Genomic DNA, 22,192 nt, shown 5'->3' with positions numbered 1-22,192 from the left:
AGTGGTGATTAAAATATATTAAACTAAATTCAATGATCTCTACTGCAAATTATCCTAAGTACGCAAACTATATGAATGAAATAGATTTTAGTAAAATTAAACACAATTTACAACAATTATAACATAAATAAACTAGGACAATTACTTTAATTAAACTCAATTTATTATCAACATGCTTAATAACATTTGGAAAAACATTCCATGGCAACTCGATCTTTCATGAGTTTGGAAACCACATTAGGTCCTTTCAGAATCCTTTACTTAGTAAATATGCATTTTACTGATCCTTATTTACTAAGGGTTTCTTAGCATTCGTGTGAGGTAACAAGGACGTGTCAGGTTTGAAACAATTTAATCACACAAATCTAAAAACTATGCAGATAATAGAGCTTGGTCAGAGTTGTTAGGCAACCTTCAATTTAATCGGGTCAGGATCTAAATTGAGCATGCACATTGCAATTATGTGTCCATTAGCCGTTGTCTGGTCAGGATCACTCAGCTAATTCAGGTGCATTTCAATAATCTATGAACGGAATATAGACTTGATTTTAATTGAAAACATGATCGATTGAGGCACAAACATTATAAGCATGAATCAAATAAATATTATTTAATCAAAGCAATCATCCTAGCTTAAATAAAATTAAGCTAACATTATTGTAAACAAGAAAAAAGAACACATAGCAAACATCTTTATATTAAATTAAAGAAAACGAAGATTAAACCTAATTTAGAGTGGCTGTCACCCAAGACTCTGACTGACGAGGCTCCTTTCTTCCTTTACTTTGCTCTTTTGTTGATGACTCTCCAAGGTGGCCGACCAAGGGTTCTTTAAGAGGCTTAATAGCTAAAATCTCTATGAAGAGATAATTCTAGGCTTGGGAATGGAAAAGCAAAGAGAATTTTGAGAAAAGAGAGAATGACGAATGATGAGAATGAATGAGGGATGATTGAGGGATGATGAATGAAGGAATGAGAGGGTCTTCTTTATAGGTGAGGAGAGGGCGATAGTTTGCTAAAAATTGTGGATTTTAACCTCTTAAAATCTCCTTAAATTGTGGCCAGCCATGCTTAGTGAATGCATCGTTGAGCCTTCAAGACCAATCTTTTCTGCTAGGGCGTACTACCTTTTCAAGGATACCTTTGATTTCGTGATTCACTCTTTCAACTTGGCCATTAGATTGGGGGTGATAGGCAGTAGCAATCTTGTGCTTCACATCATATTTGTCAAGCAACGACTTAAGCCATTTGTTTACAAAGTGAGAACATTCATTTCTAATAATAGCTCTTGGTGTCCCAAATCGTGTAAACACATTCTTATGTAGGAATTGCATGACTAACTTAGCATCATTTGTAGGGTATGTTTTTGCTTCAACCCACTTAGATACATAGTCCACAGCAACTAAGATGTATTTGTTACCATACGAAGAAGGAAACAAGCCTAAGAATTCAATGCCCCATATGTTGAACAATTCAATCTCCAAAATGTTTGTCAAGGGCATCTCATTCCTCCTTGATATATTTCCAGTCATTTGGCATTTATCACAATTCTTCACATAAGCATAGGTCTCTTTAAATAGTGTAGGCCAAAAGAAACCTGCTTGCAAAATCTTTGTTGCAGTACGTGAACCACCAAAGTGTCCCCTACTTGGAGATGAATAGCAATGATACAAGATCTCAGCAATCTCGCTTTCAGCTACACACTTCCAAATTATATTATCTGCACATTGTTTAAACAAAAATGGATCCTCCCAAAGATAATACCGACTATCATGAAGGAATTTTTTCCTTTGTTGGTATGTCATTTCTCTAGGAATTATTCCACATGCAAGATAATTGGCAAAATTAGCAAACTAGGGTATTTCATGAATTCAATTTACCTTAAATAAGTGTTCACCTGGGAAATTCTCGTTGATAGGCACACATGACTGTCTTGGATCTCAAGGTCAAATTCTTAGAGTAAAAGTATCCAACGAATTAGCCTTGGTTTTGCATCTTTCTTCGTGAACAAGTATTTAATGGCTGCATGGTCAGTAAATACTATAACTTTGGTACCTATAAGATATGAGCGAAATTTGTCAAAAGCAAAAACTATAGTGAAGAGTTCCTTTTCGGTTACTGTATAATTGCGTTGGGTTCCCATCAAAATTCTACTTGCATAGTAAATAGGGTGAAACACTTTATTTCTTCTTTGACCCATGGCATAGTCATTTGCATCGCACATCAACTCAAAAGGTGAGTTCCAATCAGGTGTAACGATTATTAGGGCTGAGATTAACCGCTTCTTTAACTCTTCAAAAGCTTCCAAACATGCTTTTTTGAAATCAAACATTGTATCTTTCTCTATCAACAAACACAATGATTTAGAAATTTTCGAGAAATCTTTGATAAATCTTCGATAAAAATTGGCATGGCCTAAGAAACTTCTGATTCCTTTTACATTCATTGGGGCTGGTAATCTTTCAATTACGTCCACCGTTGCTTTATTGAATTAAATTCCTTTCTTTTTGATCTTATGACCTAAGACAATCCCTTCATTGACCATAAAATGACATTTTTCCCAAATAAGGACAAGATTCGTCTCTTCACATCTCTTCAGTACCTTAGCCAAATTACTCAAACAGATATCATAAGTGTTACCAAAAATAGAAAAATCATTCATGAGAACCTTAACAAAATTTTCAACCATATCATTAAATATTGCCATCATGCATCGTTGAAAAGTTGCAGGTGCATTGCATAAACCAAAAGGCATTCTCCTAAAAGCAAACGTACCATATGGACAAGTAAAGGTTGTTTTATGTTGGTCCTCTAGGGCTACAACTATTTGGTTATATCCTGAATAGCCATCTAAAAAACAATAGAATTCATTACCTGCCAGTCGATCTAACATCTAATCCATAAAAGGAAACGGAAAATGGTCCTTCCGAGTGGCTTTGTTCAACTTTCTGTCATCAATATAGATTCTCCAACCAGTAATAGTTCTTGTTGGAATTAACTCGTTACGCTCATTTTCAACAATTGTGATTCCACCTTTCTTCGGCACACACTGCACTGGACTTACCTATGAACTATCTGAAATAGGAGAGATGATTCCTGCATCTAACCATTTGATCACTTCTTTTCTTACAACTTCTTTCATAATAGGATTGAGCCTCTTTTGCCCATCAATTCAAGCTCTTTCACCTTCTTCTACAATGATTTTATGCATGCAAGAAGAAAGGTTTATACCTCGAATATCAACTATGGTCCAACCAATTACTTTCTTAAATTTCTTTAGAACAACAATTAGTTGCTCCTCTTGATCTTTTGTCAGTTCCGCTAAAATAATCACAGGCAAAGTAGAACAATCACCTAAATAAACATATTTCAAATGGGAAGAAGTACCTTTAGTTCGAGATTAGGTGGTTCTTCAATTGACAACTTGGGTTGCACAAATTCTCTGACTTCCAACTCCAACGGTTCAAACTGTGTGGATTGAGTAAAATTTCCCAGATTGGCTTCCATCAAAGCCATGTTTTCTTCACCTTCTTCATCCTCCAAAGGGTCAAGATCTGAGGCTTTCTCCAATGGATCTTCTTCAAAATTGTTTTCCATAGAAACCAAGGTTTCTATCTCTTCCATAACTAAACACTCCTCTACCGGATCGGAAAATTTCATCTCTTTAAGAATGTTAAAGGTTACCTGATCATTTTGAGATCGCGTGGTGAGTTCTCCTTTCTGCACATCAATTAACGTTCTCCCCGTGGCTAAGAAAGGTCTCCCAAGGATGATCGGCACTTCCTTGTCTACTTCAAAATCTAAGACAATGAAATCAGCACGAATAATAAATGTATCGACTCTTACCAAAACATCTTCGATCTTTCCTTCAGGATATGCTAAAGATCGATCATCTAGCTGAAGCGTCATAGTTGTAGGTCTTACTTCACCTATCCCTTACATCTTGAAAATAGACTTAGGCATCAAGTTGATACTCGCTCTTAAGTCACACAAAGCTTTACCACAGTAAGATTCACTAATGTTACAGGGTATATTAAAGCTTCCTGGGTCTTTCAATTTCGGTGAGAATTTGTTCTACAGGAACGCACTGCACTCCTTTGTCAAGGCAACAGTCTCATACTCACTTAGTCGTTCCTTCTTGGACAGTATATTTTTCATAAACTTCACATAATTTGATATTTTTTCTAAAGCCTCCACCAACAGAATATTGATGTGTAACTGCTTCAGAACATCTAAAAACTTCTTGAATTGCACCTCATGTTTCTGCTTATTTTGCTGCAATCTTTGCAGATATGGAGGTGATGAAACTTTCGGTTTAACAGGATAACTTTTCTGAGTAGGTAAATATACATCCAAAGAAGATGTTAAAATATCTAAATTCACTAAGTCAGGGTTTACCTTGTCAAACTTTGTAGATTTTGATTCCTTTGGTGTAGGAACTTCATCAGCTGGTTGATTCTTCTCAACGAGCTTATCTTCGACATCAATCAATCGGAGTTCTAGAATTTTACCACTTCGCAATGCCACTACCTTGATATGTTCTTTACCCAAATTTCTTGGATTCTCAGTATCACTCGATAATGTTCCTTTCGGTCTATTACGTAGCTCCATAGGTAACTGGCCCATTTGGTTTTCCAAATTTTTCAGTGTTGCTGCTTCGCTTTGGATCAAAGCGTCATTCTTTGCCATGCACGCTTTCAACAAGTTCTCCAAACTATTTGATGCCTCAGCTTGAGGTGGTTTTGGAGCTTGCTAATTAAACCCTTGAGATTGGTCGGGTCTTTTCTGCAATAAGTTGTTGTTCTATCCATTTCCTTGGTTGCTCCAAGAAAAGTTAGGATGATTACGCCATGAAGGATTGTAGAAGTTGGACTGGGGTCCTTGTCCACTCCTATTTTGATATTGGTTCCCCACATAGTACACTGACTCGAGATTTGATGGACAATTCTAAAAAAAATGACCTTCCCCATACTTGGTGGCTGAATTGCAGAATTATTAGTACTATTAGTAGCTAACTGTTTTATCATAAAGGAAATAGATGATACCTGAGCTGATAACGAAGTGAGGGCGTCTACTTCATGAACTTCGACTACACGTCCTCTTAAAGCTGTTTGATTTGTTACCCAGTGATAGTTATTATTCGCGATCCTCTCGATGATCTCATAAGCCTTATTATAAGACTTAGACAAAATTGCAACATTCACAGAAGCATCTACCATCAATCTTGTATGTGCATTGAGAACATTATAGAATGTCTCCAACTAGATACAATGAGGAATCCCATGATGAGGATAGTTATGAAGTGACTCCTTGAATCGCTCCCAAGGCTCATACAAAGACTCGTCATCCAATTGTTCGAAAGTTATGATCTCGTTCCTTAACTTAGCATTTTTGCTAGGTGGGAAATACTTAACAAAAAATCTCTCTGCTAATCTTTGCCATGTAGATATGGAACTTGGTGGCAATGAATTGAGCCATGCTCGTGCTCGATCTCGCAACGAGTACGAAAACAACTTCAACCTCAGTGCGTTTTTAGTCACACCGACTATCTTCAATGAATCACTCACCACCATAAACAATCGAAGGTGGAGATGTGGATCTTCTGTGGGCATACCACTAAATTGGCCCACCATTTGTAGTGTTTGAAACATCATTGGTTTCAATTCAAACGGGGTTGCCTCAATATCTAGCCTTCTAATTCCTGGGTTTAACTCACTCAAAAGTGGCACAGCATATTGTCTGATGCATCGATCCCTATCATCGGCAATGAGGATAGTATTTCGTACATGATCGGCTTCATTACCTTCGTCTTGATTCTGATTTCCAAGGTCCATCTCGACTTGTCTTAGAGCTGTTCATTCACGTCTTCTTTGTTTGAAAGTTCGCTCCATTTCAGGGTCTATAGAGAGTACATCGATAATTTGATCTATGCTCATAAACACTTGAAAAGAAAATCACAAAAATTAAAAATAATAAGTTAGTAATGCTAGAAATAAATCAAATTGAAAATAAATAATTTCACGAAAAAAAATGACTATGGCAACAGTTGACAATCCCCGGCAACGGCGCCAAAAACTTGTAACGCGTAGGTCTGTGCAAGTGTACACAATCGTTATCAAAAAGTAAGTAAGTATCGAGTTATCGTCTCCACAGGGATTGTATTTGTGCTAAGTCACTTAATTTGTTAAATTATATTAACAATTTGGTAAATAAAAGCATGATATAGTTGAGAAGTGGTGATTAAAATATATTAAACTAAATGCAATGGTCCCTAATTCAAATTATCCTAAGTATGCAAACTATATGAATGAAATAGATTTTAGTAAAATTAAACACAATTTGCAACAATTATAACATAAATAAGCTAGGATAATTACTTTAATTAAACTCAATTTATTATCAACAAGCTTAATAACATTCAAAAAAACATTCCATGGCAACTCGATCTTTCATGAGTTTGGAAACAACATTAGGTCCTTTCGAAATCCTTTACTTAGTAAATACGCATTTTATTGATCCTTATTTACTAAGGGCTTCTTAGCATTCGTGTGAGGTAACAGGGATGTCTTAGGTTTGAAACAATTTAATCACACAAATCTAAAAACTATGTAGAAAATAGAGTTTGGTCAGAGTTGTTATGCAACCTTCAATTTAATCGGGTCAGGATCCAAATTGAGCATGCACATTTCAATTATGTGTCCATTAGTCGTCATTTGGTCAGGATCGCTCAGCTAATTCAGGTGTACTTCAATCACGTATGAACGAAATACAAACTTGATTTTAATTGAAAACATGATCGATTGATGCACAAATATTATAAGCATGAATCAAATAAATATTATTTAATCAAAGCAATCATCCTAGCTTAAATAAAATTAAGCTAACATTGTTGTAAACAAGAACAAAGAACACATAGCAAACATCTTTATATTAAATTAAAGAAAATGAAGATTAAACCCAATTTAGAGTGGCTGTCACCCAAGACTCTGATTGACGAGGCTCCTTTGTTCCTTTGCTTTGCTCCTTTGCTGATGGCTCTCCAAGGTTGCCGACCGAGGGTTCTTTAAGAGGCTTAATTGCTAAAATCTCTATGAAGAGATGATGCTAGGCATGGGAATTTAAAAGGCTAAGAGAATTTTGAGAAAAGAGAGAATGATGAATGATGAGAATGAATGAGGAATGATTGAGGGATGCTTGAGGGATGATGAATGAAGGAATGAGAGGGTCTTATTGTTAGGTGAGGAGAGGGGGATAGTTTGTTAAAATAGTGGATGTTAACCTCTTCAAATCTCTTCAAATTGTGGCCGACCAAGCTTAGTGGCTTTTGACTTGATTTTTTGCTTCATTTTTAAGCAGTTTTGGATGTCACATAATTCAAGACTGAGACTCGGTCAATCGTAAATCTTCGGGCAAATCTCTAATTTCTTCAACACTGCAAGGACCTTGTGTAATTAAACCAAACAATGCTTTAAATGGACAGCCATCTGTAGTCGAATATTGGATTGCCTTGGTCTCGAATTTGGACGGTTTTGTAATCCAGCAAAGCTATCAGACCTATCCAGAATAAATCAACAAGTTAGAGGACCAAAGAATAAAATTTATCCAATTTAATTAATGAATTAAAACCCAAATTATTAATGAAATATTTAAAATGAATTATTAAATATAATTTTATATTTTATTATTTAATTTAATCATGCATGACCCACTTTATGTCTTAAAAAATATAACATATTCAAATTAATATAAAATAAGTCATTTATTGTATAAAAACTATATAATAAAGCATATAATCACATTCTAATAATTTCTATGTCCTAATTTCATATTTTCAAATATTTCATTAATTTATTAAACAATTACTTAGTTTTAACAACGAATTTAAGTACAAATGTGATAAATTACATAGGAAAAATCCTATATATTTTTCCATTTACATGTCTCAGGCCGTGTAACCTTCGAACTAGGGACACGCGGCCGTGTCCTTGCCCGTGTAACTCATTGAGTAGGGTCACATAGCCGTGTGTCACACGCCAGAGCGCCAGGCCGTGTAACTCTTGAAATTGCCTCACACGCCCGTGTGCCAGGCCATAGGCTAGGACATGTAACTCACTGACTTGCATATAAAGAAACCTTTAGGAGACACACGGCCGTGTCGCCAGGCCGTGTGTCACACACAGCTGAGTCACACACCCGTGTCTGAGGCCTTGTAAACCTAAAATTCACCTAAAACAAGTCGTTGCACAAGCAATTCACACCTAACAAATCTAACCATTTAAACATGCATCCAATAAACCTAAACATCATTCCCCATTACACAAACATACCATTTTAATGTCCTAAAATCAACTAACCAATGTACCATTCATAAACACCATAATTATATCAAAACATCAACAACTAAAACATATCAACATTGATCCATTTCTTGCATAGTAACTTAATCCATTCAGATACCAAAACATACCACAAGTGTTCACTCTCATACCATTCTAATTATACTAAAAAGGAACCTATTTACAAGCATCATAAAATACCTATTGACATAGTTTAGTAAAGTATCAAATTGTACCAAAACAACCTATTTAGCCATATATACATGCCACTACCCCAAGAGACACAAGAACTACCAACACCAATGGATAGTGTGAGCCGATTGATTGATCCTTCCAAAGTGTCAGCAACAGTACTCTACAAAATAAATCCACAGGAACGTTTAGTTTACAAAACTTAGTAAGATCATAGTATTAATTTCAATCTAACACAATTATATACAAATCATATACTATTAGATTTTAGGGGTATCGAAGTACAAACAGGGGCACGTATGTGCAAACAGGGGTACCGAAGTACGAACAGGGGCACGTATGTGCAAATAAGGGTACCAAAGTACAAACAGGGGCACAAATGTGCAAACAGGGGGAGTACGAACAGGGGCACGAATGTGTAAACAGGTGTATTAAAGTACGAACAGGGGCACGAATGTGCAAACATTCAATAATTAATTAACGACCTTTAACTAAGGAACTAGAATGTAAAACTACGAATAGAAATTCATTTACTTATTGAAACATTATGAACTTACCTACTATTCGATTTCGACCAACACATAAGGACTAATCTGCTATTTTCCCTTTTCCTCGATTATTGTCTTTTTTTTATCAAAGTTTTGCTCTATATGATAATTAAATATAATATATTAATCTCATAAATATTCCACATATCATATAATATACACAACCCTTAACTTCTTATTATTTACATATTTTCCCTAAACTTTTACAATTTTTGCAATTTTGTCCTCTAACCCGAAAATCATCAAATTGACTAATCCTTAAATCAAAATCTAACAAAAATCACTTAAAAATTCAACCAAATACCACAATTAAAGCTTCAAACGCATGGTTATCGTCAAAAAAATTCAAGATTCATCAATGGGAACTTTCAAAATTTTTAATAGATTCAAAAATGAAGGTACAAGCTAGCTGGTCCTAGTTGCGATGATCTTAAAAACATAAAAATAATTAAAAACGAGCTTGAATACACTTAAGTGCAATAAAATGCACTTGACCGAATGCCCTAGCTCTTTCTATGGTTATTTTTCAGTGGAGATGATATCAAATGAAGAAGATGACATTATTTGTAACGCCCCAAAAATTTAAGTTTTTAATTTTTGCATGTTTTGACACAACTACTTGTTTGCTTCAGTGGTTAAGTGATTTGGGTGTGTTTGGGAGTGTTTGAGAAGCCTGGGTTCAAGTCTTGGCGTTGACAGAATTTTTGGTTTTGTTTCTAAATGAATCTGGACATTGGTATATAAGGCCCACACTATTACTGTATTGGGCTAAGGCCCACACTATTACTGCATTGGGCTAAGTCCCACACTATTATTGTATTGGGTTAAGGCCACATTGTTACTGTTTTGGGCTAAGGCCCAAACTGTACTATTACTGTATAGGGCTCAGGCCCGGACTGATACTGCATGACTACTGATTGACTATTAGGGGATTACACGCTGAGTTTTATAAACTCACCCTCTCCATTTAACTGTGCAAGTAATCTTCAGCCTTAGGCGATTCGGTGCTGCAAGAGACTCGGAGGTGGCACACGACTCCTGCTGTTCACGCTTGCTTATATTTTAATTTAAATTATAAGTTGGGTTTTGTTTTTGTAATAAGGCCTTTGAGTTGGTTTAAATTTTTAATTGGGCTTTTACTTACATATTTTAAACAGCTAGATAGTAGAAGACGACTTTTAAAAAAAATAATTACTAATTTCAAAGACACAAGTTTTAAACAATAGAATTTAAAAAGCTTCCGCGATTTTAGACCAACTTATTAAAACAATATCAGATAACCAGACAAACGTTTTGTCTAGTTGATTTGTTAAGCAATTAATAAAGGGGTTTATTGTAAGCTTAGAAGCAAACTTTTACAAACAAGTTAAATTTTCGAAAGACGCTTCAATCTGATACGTCAGATTTGACCAAAACGTCTAGGTCGGGTTTGGGGTGTTACATTATTTTTTTTGTTATTATTAGTTTTATTTACTAATTTACCTTTTTGCCCTTTAAAAATTATCAAAATTTCAATAATATCAATCCATGTACATCCACTATCAACATATATGGTATAATTACCATTCCCGTCCATTAACATTCACTTCTAAAGCTATTGACTCTCTTAACTATTAGAACCCAACTTTTTCAATTTATACGGTTTAGTCCTTTTCAGTTAATTAAGCAATTAAACATTAAAATTTCTTAACGAAATTTTAATACGACCTTAATAAAATCCCGTAGACACTAAATAAATAATAAAATAATAATTGACTCATCAAAATATTGGTCTCAAAACCACTATTTTGATATCATTGAAAAATGGGCTGTTATAACGGAACTCCTCCATCAGCCACAATATCAATCCTACCCCAATGCACATGCAAGATGTCATACAATCTCACACATGGTCATGAATTCAATACTGTCACATTTCTTTGGCATGATCAACACACCCTCATATTATCAACTACTTTCAGTAAATAGGATCATTTATCTAATTTTCAATTCACCATTAAGATGGTGTCATTCAACATATCACAATCTCATATAACTTAAAATTCTTTTCCGAGTGCATGTATATCAATCTTTCAAATATTTCATAGCAAATCAGTCATACAAATATATTGTGCATAAGCCACAATCTCATTTGAAATCATGCTACATACAATCAACATACATCATATCAACTAATCACCCACAATAATATCAATCACAGAGTTATTCAGTCATTCTTACATTTTTGCTAACATGACAAACAGTTAGGGCTCGAAGCGTACCTGGTTCGACCATTTAAAATTTAATCAATTAGCCATTTAACCAAGCCCAACTAGCAAGCTTAGTCATCAATTATATCATTTAAAAATAACATCAAAACATTCAAGTTAATGAGTTAGGACCCACATTTTAATTACGCTCTACTACAACTTGTGAATCTCGTGGTTTCTCCTTAAGAATTTAAAATGAACCTACATTAAAAATCATAATCTAAATAAATCAATATACCACTTAAACATCCCCCAAACATCGTTTATGGGTTCAATCCAATCATCACAATTATATCAATTTTTTAGATCCAAACTAGTTAGGTTTCTTACACTAGTTTGATGCGAATCACACTCGTGAACGTATATCGGCTTCACTGCAACACCCCTAACCCATATCCATCACCAGAATAGGGTTAAGGAGCATTACCATACAAACGGATCATTTAAAATATGCATTTCATACATCATTATAACCGTATTACAAAACAATCATTCACATACATATCGTCCCTAAATCAAGTCCTTGATGCCCTAAAAAATACCTTAGAAATTATTTGAAACTAAATAAAAAACATTTAGATAGTTAAGAAAAATTCACAAAATTTTGACTACAGGGGTCACACGACTATGTGGCCTGGCCGTGTAAGATTCGAAATAGCCCCACACGCCCATGTGTCAGGCCGTGTGCTAGGCCGAGTAACTACTTGACTTGCTGCAATAAAACCTATAAGGGACACACGACCGTGTCGCCAGGCTGTGTGTTGCACATGGCTGAGTCACACGCCCATGTCTCAGGCCATGTGGACATGAATTTGCCCAAATTCAAGCCATTTCCAACACCAAACCATGCTTACACCTAAAGGCATTTTGTGCACATAATCAAGACATAAAAACCTTACCTAAACATGCATATAATGACCAATTCAATAGCCTCAAAACAACCAACCAATATGTCATTTCAAGGCACTTCACAAGCAACATCAAAGCTTACCTACACATGCATATTTATTCACATTTTCATCATCAAACATAATTCAATCAAACATGCTACAATTATTACTATTACCACTTCTATCACAAAATATGTCATTTGAAATATTCAAAACATGCAACATGATATAGTCACAATGACACAAACTAGCAAAGCATCAAAATTACTAACAAAGTTAACTTACATAACGTATACATACCAAATCACTTTCAAACCATTTTCAAACTTAATAGCTTAGTTCAAATATGAACTGAAACATGTCACAAGTAACCATTTTCAAACTATTATCAACAGCCAAGTGAATCATATCAACAAGCACTTTAAAGTAATCCACATCACATAATTTGGTAAGGTATCAAGGTGTACCAAACCAATATAACTTTTCAAAGCTTACACATACCAAAACATCATTAACACACACTATAATACCATTACAAATCTTCCTACACATGCCATTATAAACCTTAGCCAAAATACTCAACAACTACCAAATTGTCCAATGGTAAATGTGATAGATCTCCGACGAACTTCCAACTGATTGAGCTTTCGATACTCTGTAAAGTAAAGAAAAGTAATTACGTAAGCAATGAATGCTTAGTAAGCTCATTTAAACTTTAACATAATCTATCATTTCAATAATGAACTTTACAAAATTATATAAACCTTTACCAATGTCATAGGATTAATAAAGCCTATATAACACCACCAAACTCTCAAGTTAGCATACTTGTTCAAGATACATATGAAATCAACCATATATATATAAACATAACATTTAACTCATCATTGTTACCATACGATGATGTTTCATTCCATTTGCTTACTTACCATTTCCAATACCATGAGTTTAATATAAGCTTATTCAAACATCATCAAACTCACATGCTAGTAGATTTATTAACAATCATATAAACTCAATTATAATATAAATAGCTTTCGCAGAATACATTACATAAGCATCAACCTTTTTCTTATAATTATGAACATTTCCATTAAGTCACTTACCATTCCATTCCTTTTCTTACTCATTTCATTTGCATAGTACAAAGTATAAACATAAAAATCAACCATATGTATTCCTATCATCCACAATCTCAACCGATAAATCACATACATTAAATTTGATACTCAAACATATAGCAAATCCATCAAATTCATTAAACAAATTACCTTACCGAGATTTTCAATTCGAGAAATGACTTACAGATAGCAACAAATCGCCAGTCCAACCATAACACGCCAGATGCTCCTTCGAGCCAATCCCTCTAAAACACATCAAATGCTCACAAGAGCTAGTCCAACCGAACACGCCAATGCTCATAAGAGCTAGTCCAACCGAAATAGGTCAATGCTCATAAGAGCTAGTCCAACCGAAACACGCCAAACAAAGAGTATAACACGAGAGTTCGCAACAAATGTTGAACCTTGATTTACTCGGGAAATAAATATATACATCCCTCCAAACCATCTCCACACCAATCCCCCACAACACACCATATCACGACTGTACTCTACCCCGCATTCAATCCAATCCGAACATCAAATTTAATAACATATCTCAAATAATCATTCATTATCAACAATTGAATATATATTATATCATGTTATACTATTCAACAATTCATATAGATGTTAAATTTTAAACCACACGAACTTACCTGGACTGAATTGTAGTAGTTGTAGAAGTTTAGAGACTATTCCATAATTTTTCCTTTTCCACGAGTATCTACGGGATCTTGATCTAAAATGTGAAATTTCTCAATTATTAGCTTAAATTTCACATTCCAATCCATTTTACAATTAATACCCTTCTATTTTTTAATTTATATCATTACCCCAAACTTTTATAATTTTTGCAATTTAGTCCCTTAACTCGAAAATTTTCAAATTAACCATTTTTCTCAAGTCAATATTCTATCCAAATATACTAGGCCCTTAAAAAGTCCCTAATGAACATTAAATTCACTATCAAACCCTAAAATTTGACAATTTCACAATTTAATCCTAAAATCAAAATCTAACAAAAATCATTTTACAAAATCATTAAACAACATAATCAAAGCTCCAAATACATGGTATTCATCATAAACATTAAAAATTCATTAATGGAAACTTCAAAAATTTTTATCAGAATAAAAAACGAAGGTACGAGCTAGATGGACCTAGGATATCAAAAATATAAAAATTACAAGAAATAAGTGAGAATTAAGCTCACAAGCATAAGGATGAAAGAACCAAAGCTTGAAGCTCTCCCTAATGGTGAATCCGGCCAAGGTTGAAGAAAATTGAATAGGATTTGTTTAGTTTTTCAATTTGTTTTTACTTAATTTCAAGTTATTTACCATTTTACCATTAATTACATAATATTTTTATCTTTTTCCTTACTAATATCATCCCACCACATTAATTAAGGCCTACTTACTACATAGCTACTTTCTCAATTAATAATTAAGCCATTTAGTCACTAAATGCATTAATTAACAAAATTTGTACCATTTACAATTTAGTCCTTTTTAATTAATTAACCTTCTAAACATTTAAATTTCTTAACGAAACTTTAATACGACCTTAATAACTCTCCATAAATATTTAATAACATACTTACAGCTTGGCTTATAGAAATGAGGTCCCGTACCTCATTTTCTAAAACCACTTGACTTTAAGGTCATACCACTTGAACCTAATTGTTCTCTCAAATAACATAAATTACCAATTCAACATTTATTTTAATATCATATTTGACTTGTGAATATTAAATACTAGTATTTACGAACTTGCATGTTGGATTTGTGGTCCTGAAACCACTGTTTCAGACACCACTGAAAAACAAGTTGTTACATTCACTACTGATTTGGAGCGTTTAAGTCGACACCTAACACATTTAAATACTGAAAAATAAGCAACTAATCCAAGATTTAAATCTTTAAGTCAACCAATTAACAATTTTCCCAACATCAAAACCAAAAATACACACTAGCCCATAATCAACCACACTTACGCTTCCCAAATTATCAAATCTAAGTCGCTGATTGATCAAGATTGATTTTTCCTAAATTATACATGATTAAAGTTTGGTTAAGAAGGGTTCAAGAACCGAAAATTTTTCTGGAAATATATGAGAAAAATTAAAGAAACAACAGCCCTATTTTGTGCCTCTAGGCGCAGCTCACCACCACCAATGGTGGTAAAATCGAGGCTAATTTTAAACCACAATTGAAATCACTTTAAAGGCTGAAAGAATAACCATTAAATCTTTAAAAATCACCCCAATTCAAGATCTAGAAAATTGGTTATTTTATTGAAAGATCCATCAAGAAAAACAAAAAAAAATGGAACTTACTCAAGCAAGAAGATAGAGGTGGCAATGGAGGTCTTTTGGGGCATTAATGGAGGGCAATCGTGAGTGCTAAAATTTTAGATTTAAGGCTGAAAATTTTATGATAAAAGGACAGCAATAAGAGGAAAAGAATGGTGCAAGAATCTATTCCAGAAAGAAGAGAAGTTGATGGTGAATCTTAGTGGCTTGGGCGGCGACATACAAGGGAAAAAAGAAATAAAATTGAAGAGAAAAGAGGAGTGGAAGAGGGTGAACGGCTAGGGTAGGGAAAAATTGACTTAAAGGCTAAAAAATACAAGAAAAAATTGTATTTATACCTAGGGTTCAAGGCTTGGGCGGCAAAATTTTAGCAAAAATTAAGCTATTTTGCAAGGGAAGGGATCAAACTTGGGACCTTAATCTAATTTTCATGCTTTCTCATATTTCTTTTAACCACTAGGCTATTTCCTCATTCTTGAAACAATTTTGCAATATTTACTTTAAAAACATGGCATGTCACATACATGCAAAATTTGCAAAATAATAAAAATGGTGCGAGAGAAGGGATTTGAACTTGGGTTTCAAGGAACATTTCACTAACACTTAACCAACAAACTAATACCTCATTTATTTCCTAAAAATACACAGATAATCTCAAAAATTAAGGCATAACCACTCTCTCTCGATTCATAAACCTGATTCTACTAACCCCTGATTTTTGGGACGTGACACATCCTTTATGTTATACGTGTATGATCTTTGGAAGGGTTTAGGTAATGTATTAAGTGATGTAATGTATGATTTCTTTTTGAACTCACTAAGTTCATTTGAACTTACTTTGTTATCATTTTTCCTTTTTAGGATTTACTGACTGAAGGAAGATTTTTATTCAAGGACTATGTCAGAGTGTTGTTAAGATTGTGAGATGACTGCTTTGTGTTTGTATCATACATGTCTTATGGGGGTGGCACATAGGTGTATTTTGAAAATGGTGTGTACAAAGAACTTCTATTTTGATGAGGTTTTTATCAAGTAATAATATTTGGGTTTACGTCAATACATTCTATTTATGAAGTTACCATATTTGAATTTATACGTCCTATGAATTATGTTTTATTTTCAAATTGATGATATTTCCTTAACCTTAGCATAATAGCAGCCAGGGATGAAGCCAAAATTTTTTTAAAAGATTCGAAATTAAATTGTAATTTTTACTATAGTAAAAATGCAATATTTAAAAGATTAAATCAAAATTTTATTATATTTAGAGGGGTCAAAATGTAATTTTACCTTTACTAAGGTCAAAATGGAAAATTGGGCTGGGGGCCCTACCAGCCCCCTTAGATTCGCCCCTGATAGCAACTAAATAAAAAAATATATATTTATAACTTTGTAAGAATTCTTCAAAGCTTCCACCGAAATATTTTTAAGTCGGTTTGTTTTCAAGTAGTATTACACCATTCTCGGATCCTATTATAGGGTTAGATTTGGGGTGTTACAATAAAAATAAATTGATGTATTCATTTATTTAAATGTGTAAAATTGAATCAAAATCAAAATTTTAAGTATACATTTGAACTAAAATAAAAGTTTAATATGTATAATTACACAAAATCAAAGTTTATTTATCAAATTATATCTTGAATTAAATTTCATATATAGTTTTGATATTTATCTCTAATAATTATAAATTTATAATTAAAATTAAATAATAATTTTTAATTAATAAATAATAATATGAGCAGAATTGGATGATAAGAATATTTTTATCCAAGACTGAATCCGAATCAAAACGCTAGGCCCTTGAACAGAAGCCCACATAAACTGGAACGGATACAGTCCGCATTGCCTGAAAGAGGCACCAATATAAACTCAGCACAATTTATCTAGGGTTTCAAGGCTGTTTCTTCTTTGCTCTCTTCTGCACCTGGAATACAAAAACAAATCGAAAGGGCCTCCACGTGCTTTTGCTCCCTTACTTGGCAGCCATGGTACATTTTTTCTTTCTCTTTCTCTTTCTTTATACCTGCGTACGCATATGCGTATGTGCACGACTGAAGTTCTATTTTGTTTCTTTGGATAGATTATTCCAGAGAAGAACCGCAGAGAAATCTGCAAATACCTATTTCAAGGTTCGTATGCTATTTTTCCGTTTCTTATTTGCTTGATTGGTTTAGTAACACTAGATTAATTCTCATTTCATTGTGACTAGTCTTATTATGTACACACTTGTTGATGACAAAATGAAGTTAGTTTTTATTTTTATCTTTAAATTTATGCTGTTAAGAAGCACTTAACAGAGTTAGGATTTTTAGTTTTAGTTTTAGTTTTGCCCATGTTTATTTTGATACCTCAAAGCAGATCTCAGCAGATTATTGTCTCGTGTTTCTCATTGTAAATTGCTTGTGACTTTATAGAGGGAGTTTGCTATGCAAAGAAGGATTACAATCTTGCGAAGCACCCCGAGATCGATGTACCCAATTTGCAGGTCATTAAACTGATGCAGAGCTTCAAGTCCAAGGAATATGTCCGCGAGACTTTTGCTTGGATGCACTACTACTGGTACCTTACTAATGATGGAATTGAGTTTCTCAGAACTTACCTTAATCTTCCATCCGAAATTGTTCCTGCTACTTTAAAGAAATCTGCAAGGCCCCCGGGTAGGCTAGGCGGCCCACCTGGTGATCGCCCTCGGTAATGCATCTTGTGATTGTTATCTTTATTGTTCCTTGCTTTGTTTGAAATTCAATCTTTCTCTTTTAGTTTGTTTGTGGTTCTGAGTGAATTGAAGTCTTTTGCTTGTCTCAATTTTAGGGGTCCTCCTCGCTTTGAAGGAGACCGACCAAGGTTTGGTGACAGAGATGGGTACCGTGGAGGTCCTCGTGGGGGTGACTTTGGTGGTGATAAGGGAGGTGCCCCAGCAGATTTCCAACCATCATTCAGGGTAATATTAAATTTGGTCTCAGAGTTTGATGGATTAGAAGGATTGAATTTATTTCTATGTTATTATTAATTTGGTTGAAGTTCCTTTTTTATTATGGTTGTTGATTTTGTATGCATCAACAATTTAAAGTGCTTCACAATCAGTTTGGTATCTTCTTGCTGATTTAGTTGCATGTTAAATTTAGGCAATGAAAAGCATTCAAGAATATACATATAATAATTATAGTGCTTAATTATTTTCGCACTGACTGAACATTCTTCCCTTGGTGTGACGACTTATGAGAACAATTTCTGAATGGAATTCATTTTGCTTAGACATGGTAAAGATGAAAGTATTCAGATATGTTTGTTCATTGTGTATCGGTTATAGTGGTTACTATGGCAATATCGGGTTTTGAGTAGAACTCAGATTTCCTTATTCAGAGGTGCTAAACTATCCAGATATGTTGTTCATTGTGTATCGGTTATAGTGGTTATTATGGCAATAATGGGTTTTGAGTAGAACTCAGATTTCCTTATTCAGAGGCGCTACACTGTAATTTTTGTTGTTATGTTGGACATGTGGTGATGTGTGTTGTTTTGACTAATGCCAAGTCTCACTTATGCTTGGCACTGGTAACTGATGGCTACTTGCATTAATGATTTTGATTCTGTTTTTCTGTTGTGCAGGGTCCTGGTGGAAGGCCTGCCTTTGGTCGTGGAGGTGGAGGTTACAGTGCAGCTCCATCTGGTTTGGGTTCGGGTTTTGCTTGAAGCCAATGCTTATCTTTGCCTAGTTCTTTTTAAAACATAGTATTTAAAAATCTTAGAGCTAATTCCTTTGTTGCCATAGTATTTTTTAGCCGGGTTCAATGTTGAGCTTGTGAAATCTATAATTTTGTTTGTAGTTTGTGGAAATGGAACTCTTGTTGCTCACTTTTTTACGTTAATTTAGCTATTATATAGACATTGTGAACATTGTTCAAGGGTAAATTTTATATAGCAACATTTGCCATTTTCTTTTGATAAAAATTTAATTGTGTAGAAAAAACTTGTATAGAAATATCATTAGTAGAAAATCATAAATTTGTATGTGACAATTTTCACCACCAAGGAACAAATTAAATAACTAGAAACAAGTCATTGGATGCTTAAAATATTAGATAATTATTTTAGTAAAGAACTATTAAAATTATGGTAAAATAGTCTTAAATATTGTAGTATTAAATTGAAAAATGGCAAAATAGCTTTAGATATTGTAATATTAAATTGAAAATTTTTCAATAAATTTATTAGAGTAAAACCTATGATTTATATTAAATAAGATATAGAAGAATTTGATATACAAATTAAGGAGTTATTAGAAAAAGAATTAATAAAAAAATTAATAGTTCACATTCTAGTTCAACCTTTATGATTAGAAATCATGTAGAAATAAAAAGAGGAAAAGCTAGTATGGTCATTAATTATAAAAGATTAAATCAAAATATTATTTTTTATGGTTATTTTATTCCAAGAAAAGATGTTTTAATTAATCAAGCAAAATATTTTAGTAAATTTGACTGCAAGTCGAGATTTTGACAAATCATGCTAATAGAATAATTCAAACTTTTAATAGCCTTTAGTGCACCCAATGGACATTATCAATGAAAAGTGATGTCATTTGGATTATGTAATGCACCACAAATATTTCAAAGATGAATGAATTCTATTTTTAATAAATATAAGAAATTTTGTGTAGTTTATATAGATGATATTTTGATATTTTCAGATACTCTAGAATTACATAGAAAACATTTAAAAATTATTTCTCAATAATTTATAAAACATGGAATCATATTAAGCCCTAAGAAAATAGAGCTAGAAAAAACAGAAATATAATTTTTAGGATTAAAATTATCTACAGATGGTTTTAAACTACAAGATCATATTATAGTAAAAATAAAAGAATTTCCTAAAAAAATTGAAGATAAAAAGCAGCTTCAACAATTTCTAGTAATTATAAATTATAGAAGAAATTTCTTTCCAATCTATTAGAAAAAAATAAGTATGTCATATGAAAAAAAGAAGAAGATAAAATCCTTTATATGGTCTAAAACAAACTCAGAAATTATAAAAAAAAAATTAAAATCTAAAATCAATCAGATTCTAAAATTTTTTTATCTAAAGTAGATAAATTAATTTTGGAAACAAATGCAAATTAATTTTGGAAACAAATGCCTCACAAAATCATTGGGGATGCACTTTAAAAGCAAGAGTAATAAATAATGAAGAATTAATATGTGGATATAGTTGAGGAAAATTTAAACCAAATGAAATTAATTGTCATATTTGAAAAAGAATTATTAGCTATAAAGAAATGAATAAAAAATTTTCTTAGTACCTGAAGAATTTATCATAAAAACTTATAATCAGGTAGTTAAACATTTCCTTACTAATAAAAGTTTGGAAACTGTACTAAGAAGAATTAAATGGTATAATGAATTATGTGCTTTTAATTTTGAAGTTTTATATGTCAAAGGTACTGACAATATTATTGCTAATTATCTTAACAAGCCTTATGGATTGAGGTAAACAACCTCTAGAAAAAGTTGGTGAGTGGACTACAGTCAATAAAAAACCCAACAAAGGGAGCACATTCAAATAAAAACAAAAATCCTAATCAAGGATTTGTGACAATACATTCTCAAATACCATTTTATACTAATCAAGGATATTATGTTCCATATCAAACGGTAAGACAACCAGTTGAAATTTCAACTCAATTATCATTTACGTCACAATCGGTAAGTCAACTACCTTGGTCACAATATTCAAATTCAATACCAAACTAGTTATGTGAAATTATTCGAGGAGCAGAAAAATTTTGTGAGACAAAAAATTTGTTGAAACCACAACAAATTCAGAAAATAAAAGATTTTTATAATCCAGACTTACCATTAGAATTAGAGTTTTATTAATGAAATATGGAAAAATCATATTACAGAACAAATAGCAAACTTTAGAAGAGCTTTTACTAAGCTTTCACAATTTTCAGTTGAAAAAACAACTAAAGAAGAAGCCTTTTTTTTTTTCATTTCAAGACCGAATTATACTAGTTTTCACATCTAGGATTTACATATACAACATATATTACTGTAAGGGTAAATTTCTTATTTCTTATTATTGAGCTTATAATATATAATATATAATTTATATTAGATGTTAGAATATTAATTAATTTATATATTTTATTTAAAATATATTAGATTATTATATTAATATTATATTAATAATATTATTCCAAAAATAATATTATTTTAATAGTTTAATATGAAATTTAATTTAATACTTATCTTAATAGTATTTTATTAATTTAATGTTTATCTAAAATTCTATTATTTTAATAAAATTTAATATTAAATGTAAACTAATATTTATCTTGATAAATATTATATTAATTTAATATTAAAGTGATTAATTTTAATCATAGTTGAACTTTCTAAACTCTCCCTATATAAAGAAAGCCTTGTGTCATTATTTTACGCACATTTGAATTCAAGAGAAAGTTATAGAGAGAAAACTCTCTTTTATTTCAGAAAAATTCTAGAGATATTTTTTTGATTTATAACTTTGCCCAAAAATTTAGAGAAATTGTG

The 22,192-nt window shown here is 32.6% G+C and overlaps 1 protein-coding gene and 1 non-coding gene across 2 annotated transcripts; both read left to right on the top strand.

Annotated features, from left to right (window-relative positions):
* The first annotated feature begins 5,277 nt into the window (after positions 1-5,277).
* LOC121221508 (small nucleolar RNA R71) lies at positions 5,278-5,384 on the top strand. The gene has a single exon (XR_005918900.1). It is a non-coding gene; the product is annotated as a small nucleolar RNA R71 (small nucleolar RNA).
* Positions 5,385-17,415: 12,031 nt separating this feature from the next.
* LOC107892088 (40S ribosomal protein S10-1) lies at positions 17,416-19,569 on the top strand. The gene is made up of 5 exons (XM_016817069.2): positions 17,416-17,623; positions 17,716-17,764; positions 18,050-18,326; positions 18,447-18,576; positions 19,245-19,569. The coding sequence occupies exons 1-5, from the start codon at positions 17,621-17,623 to the stop codon at positions 19,326-19,328; spliced, it is 543 nt and encodes a 180-aa protein (XP_016672558.1). The 5' UTR covers positions 17,416-17,620; the 3' UTR covers positions 19,329-19,569.
* The last annotated feature ends 2,623 nt before the right edge of the window (positions 19,570-22,192 follow it).

This window comes from Gossypium hirsutum, chromosome D09, assembly GCF_007990345.1.
Source record: "Gossypium hirsutum isolate 1008001.06 chromosome D09, Gossypium_hirsutum_v2.1, whole genome shotgun sequence".
NCBI lineage: Eukaryota > Viridiplantae > Streptophyta > Magnoliopsida > Malvales > Malvaceae > Gossypium > Gossypium hirsutum.
This window is presented reverse-complemented; position numbering and strand designations above follow the sequence as displayed.

Coding starts and splice junctions, on each gene's coding strand:
- LOC107892088 (XM_016817069.2), top strand. Junction 17,765..18,049: donor CTGCAAATACCTATTTCAAG/GTTCGTATGCTA, acceptor GTGACTTTATAG/AGGGAGTTTGCTATGCAAAG. Junction 18,577..19,244: donor ATTTCCAACCATCATTCAGG/GTAATATTAAAT, acceptor TCTGTTGTGCAG/GGTCCTGGTGGAAGGCCTGC.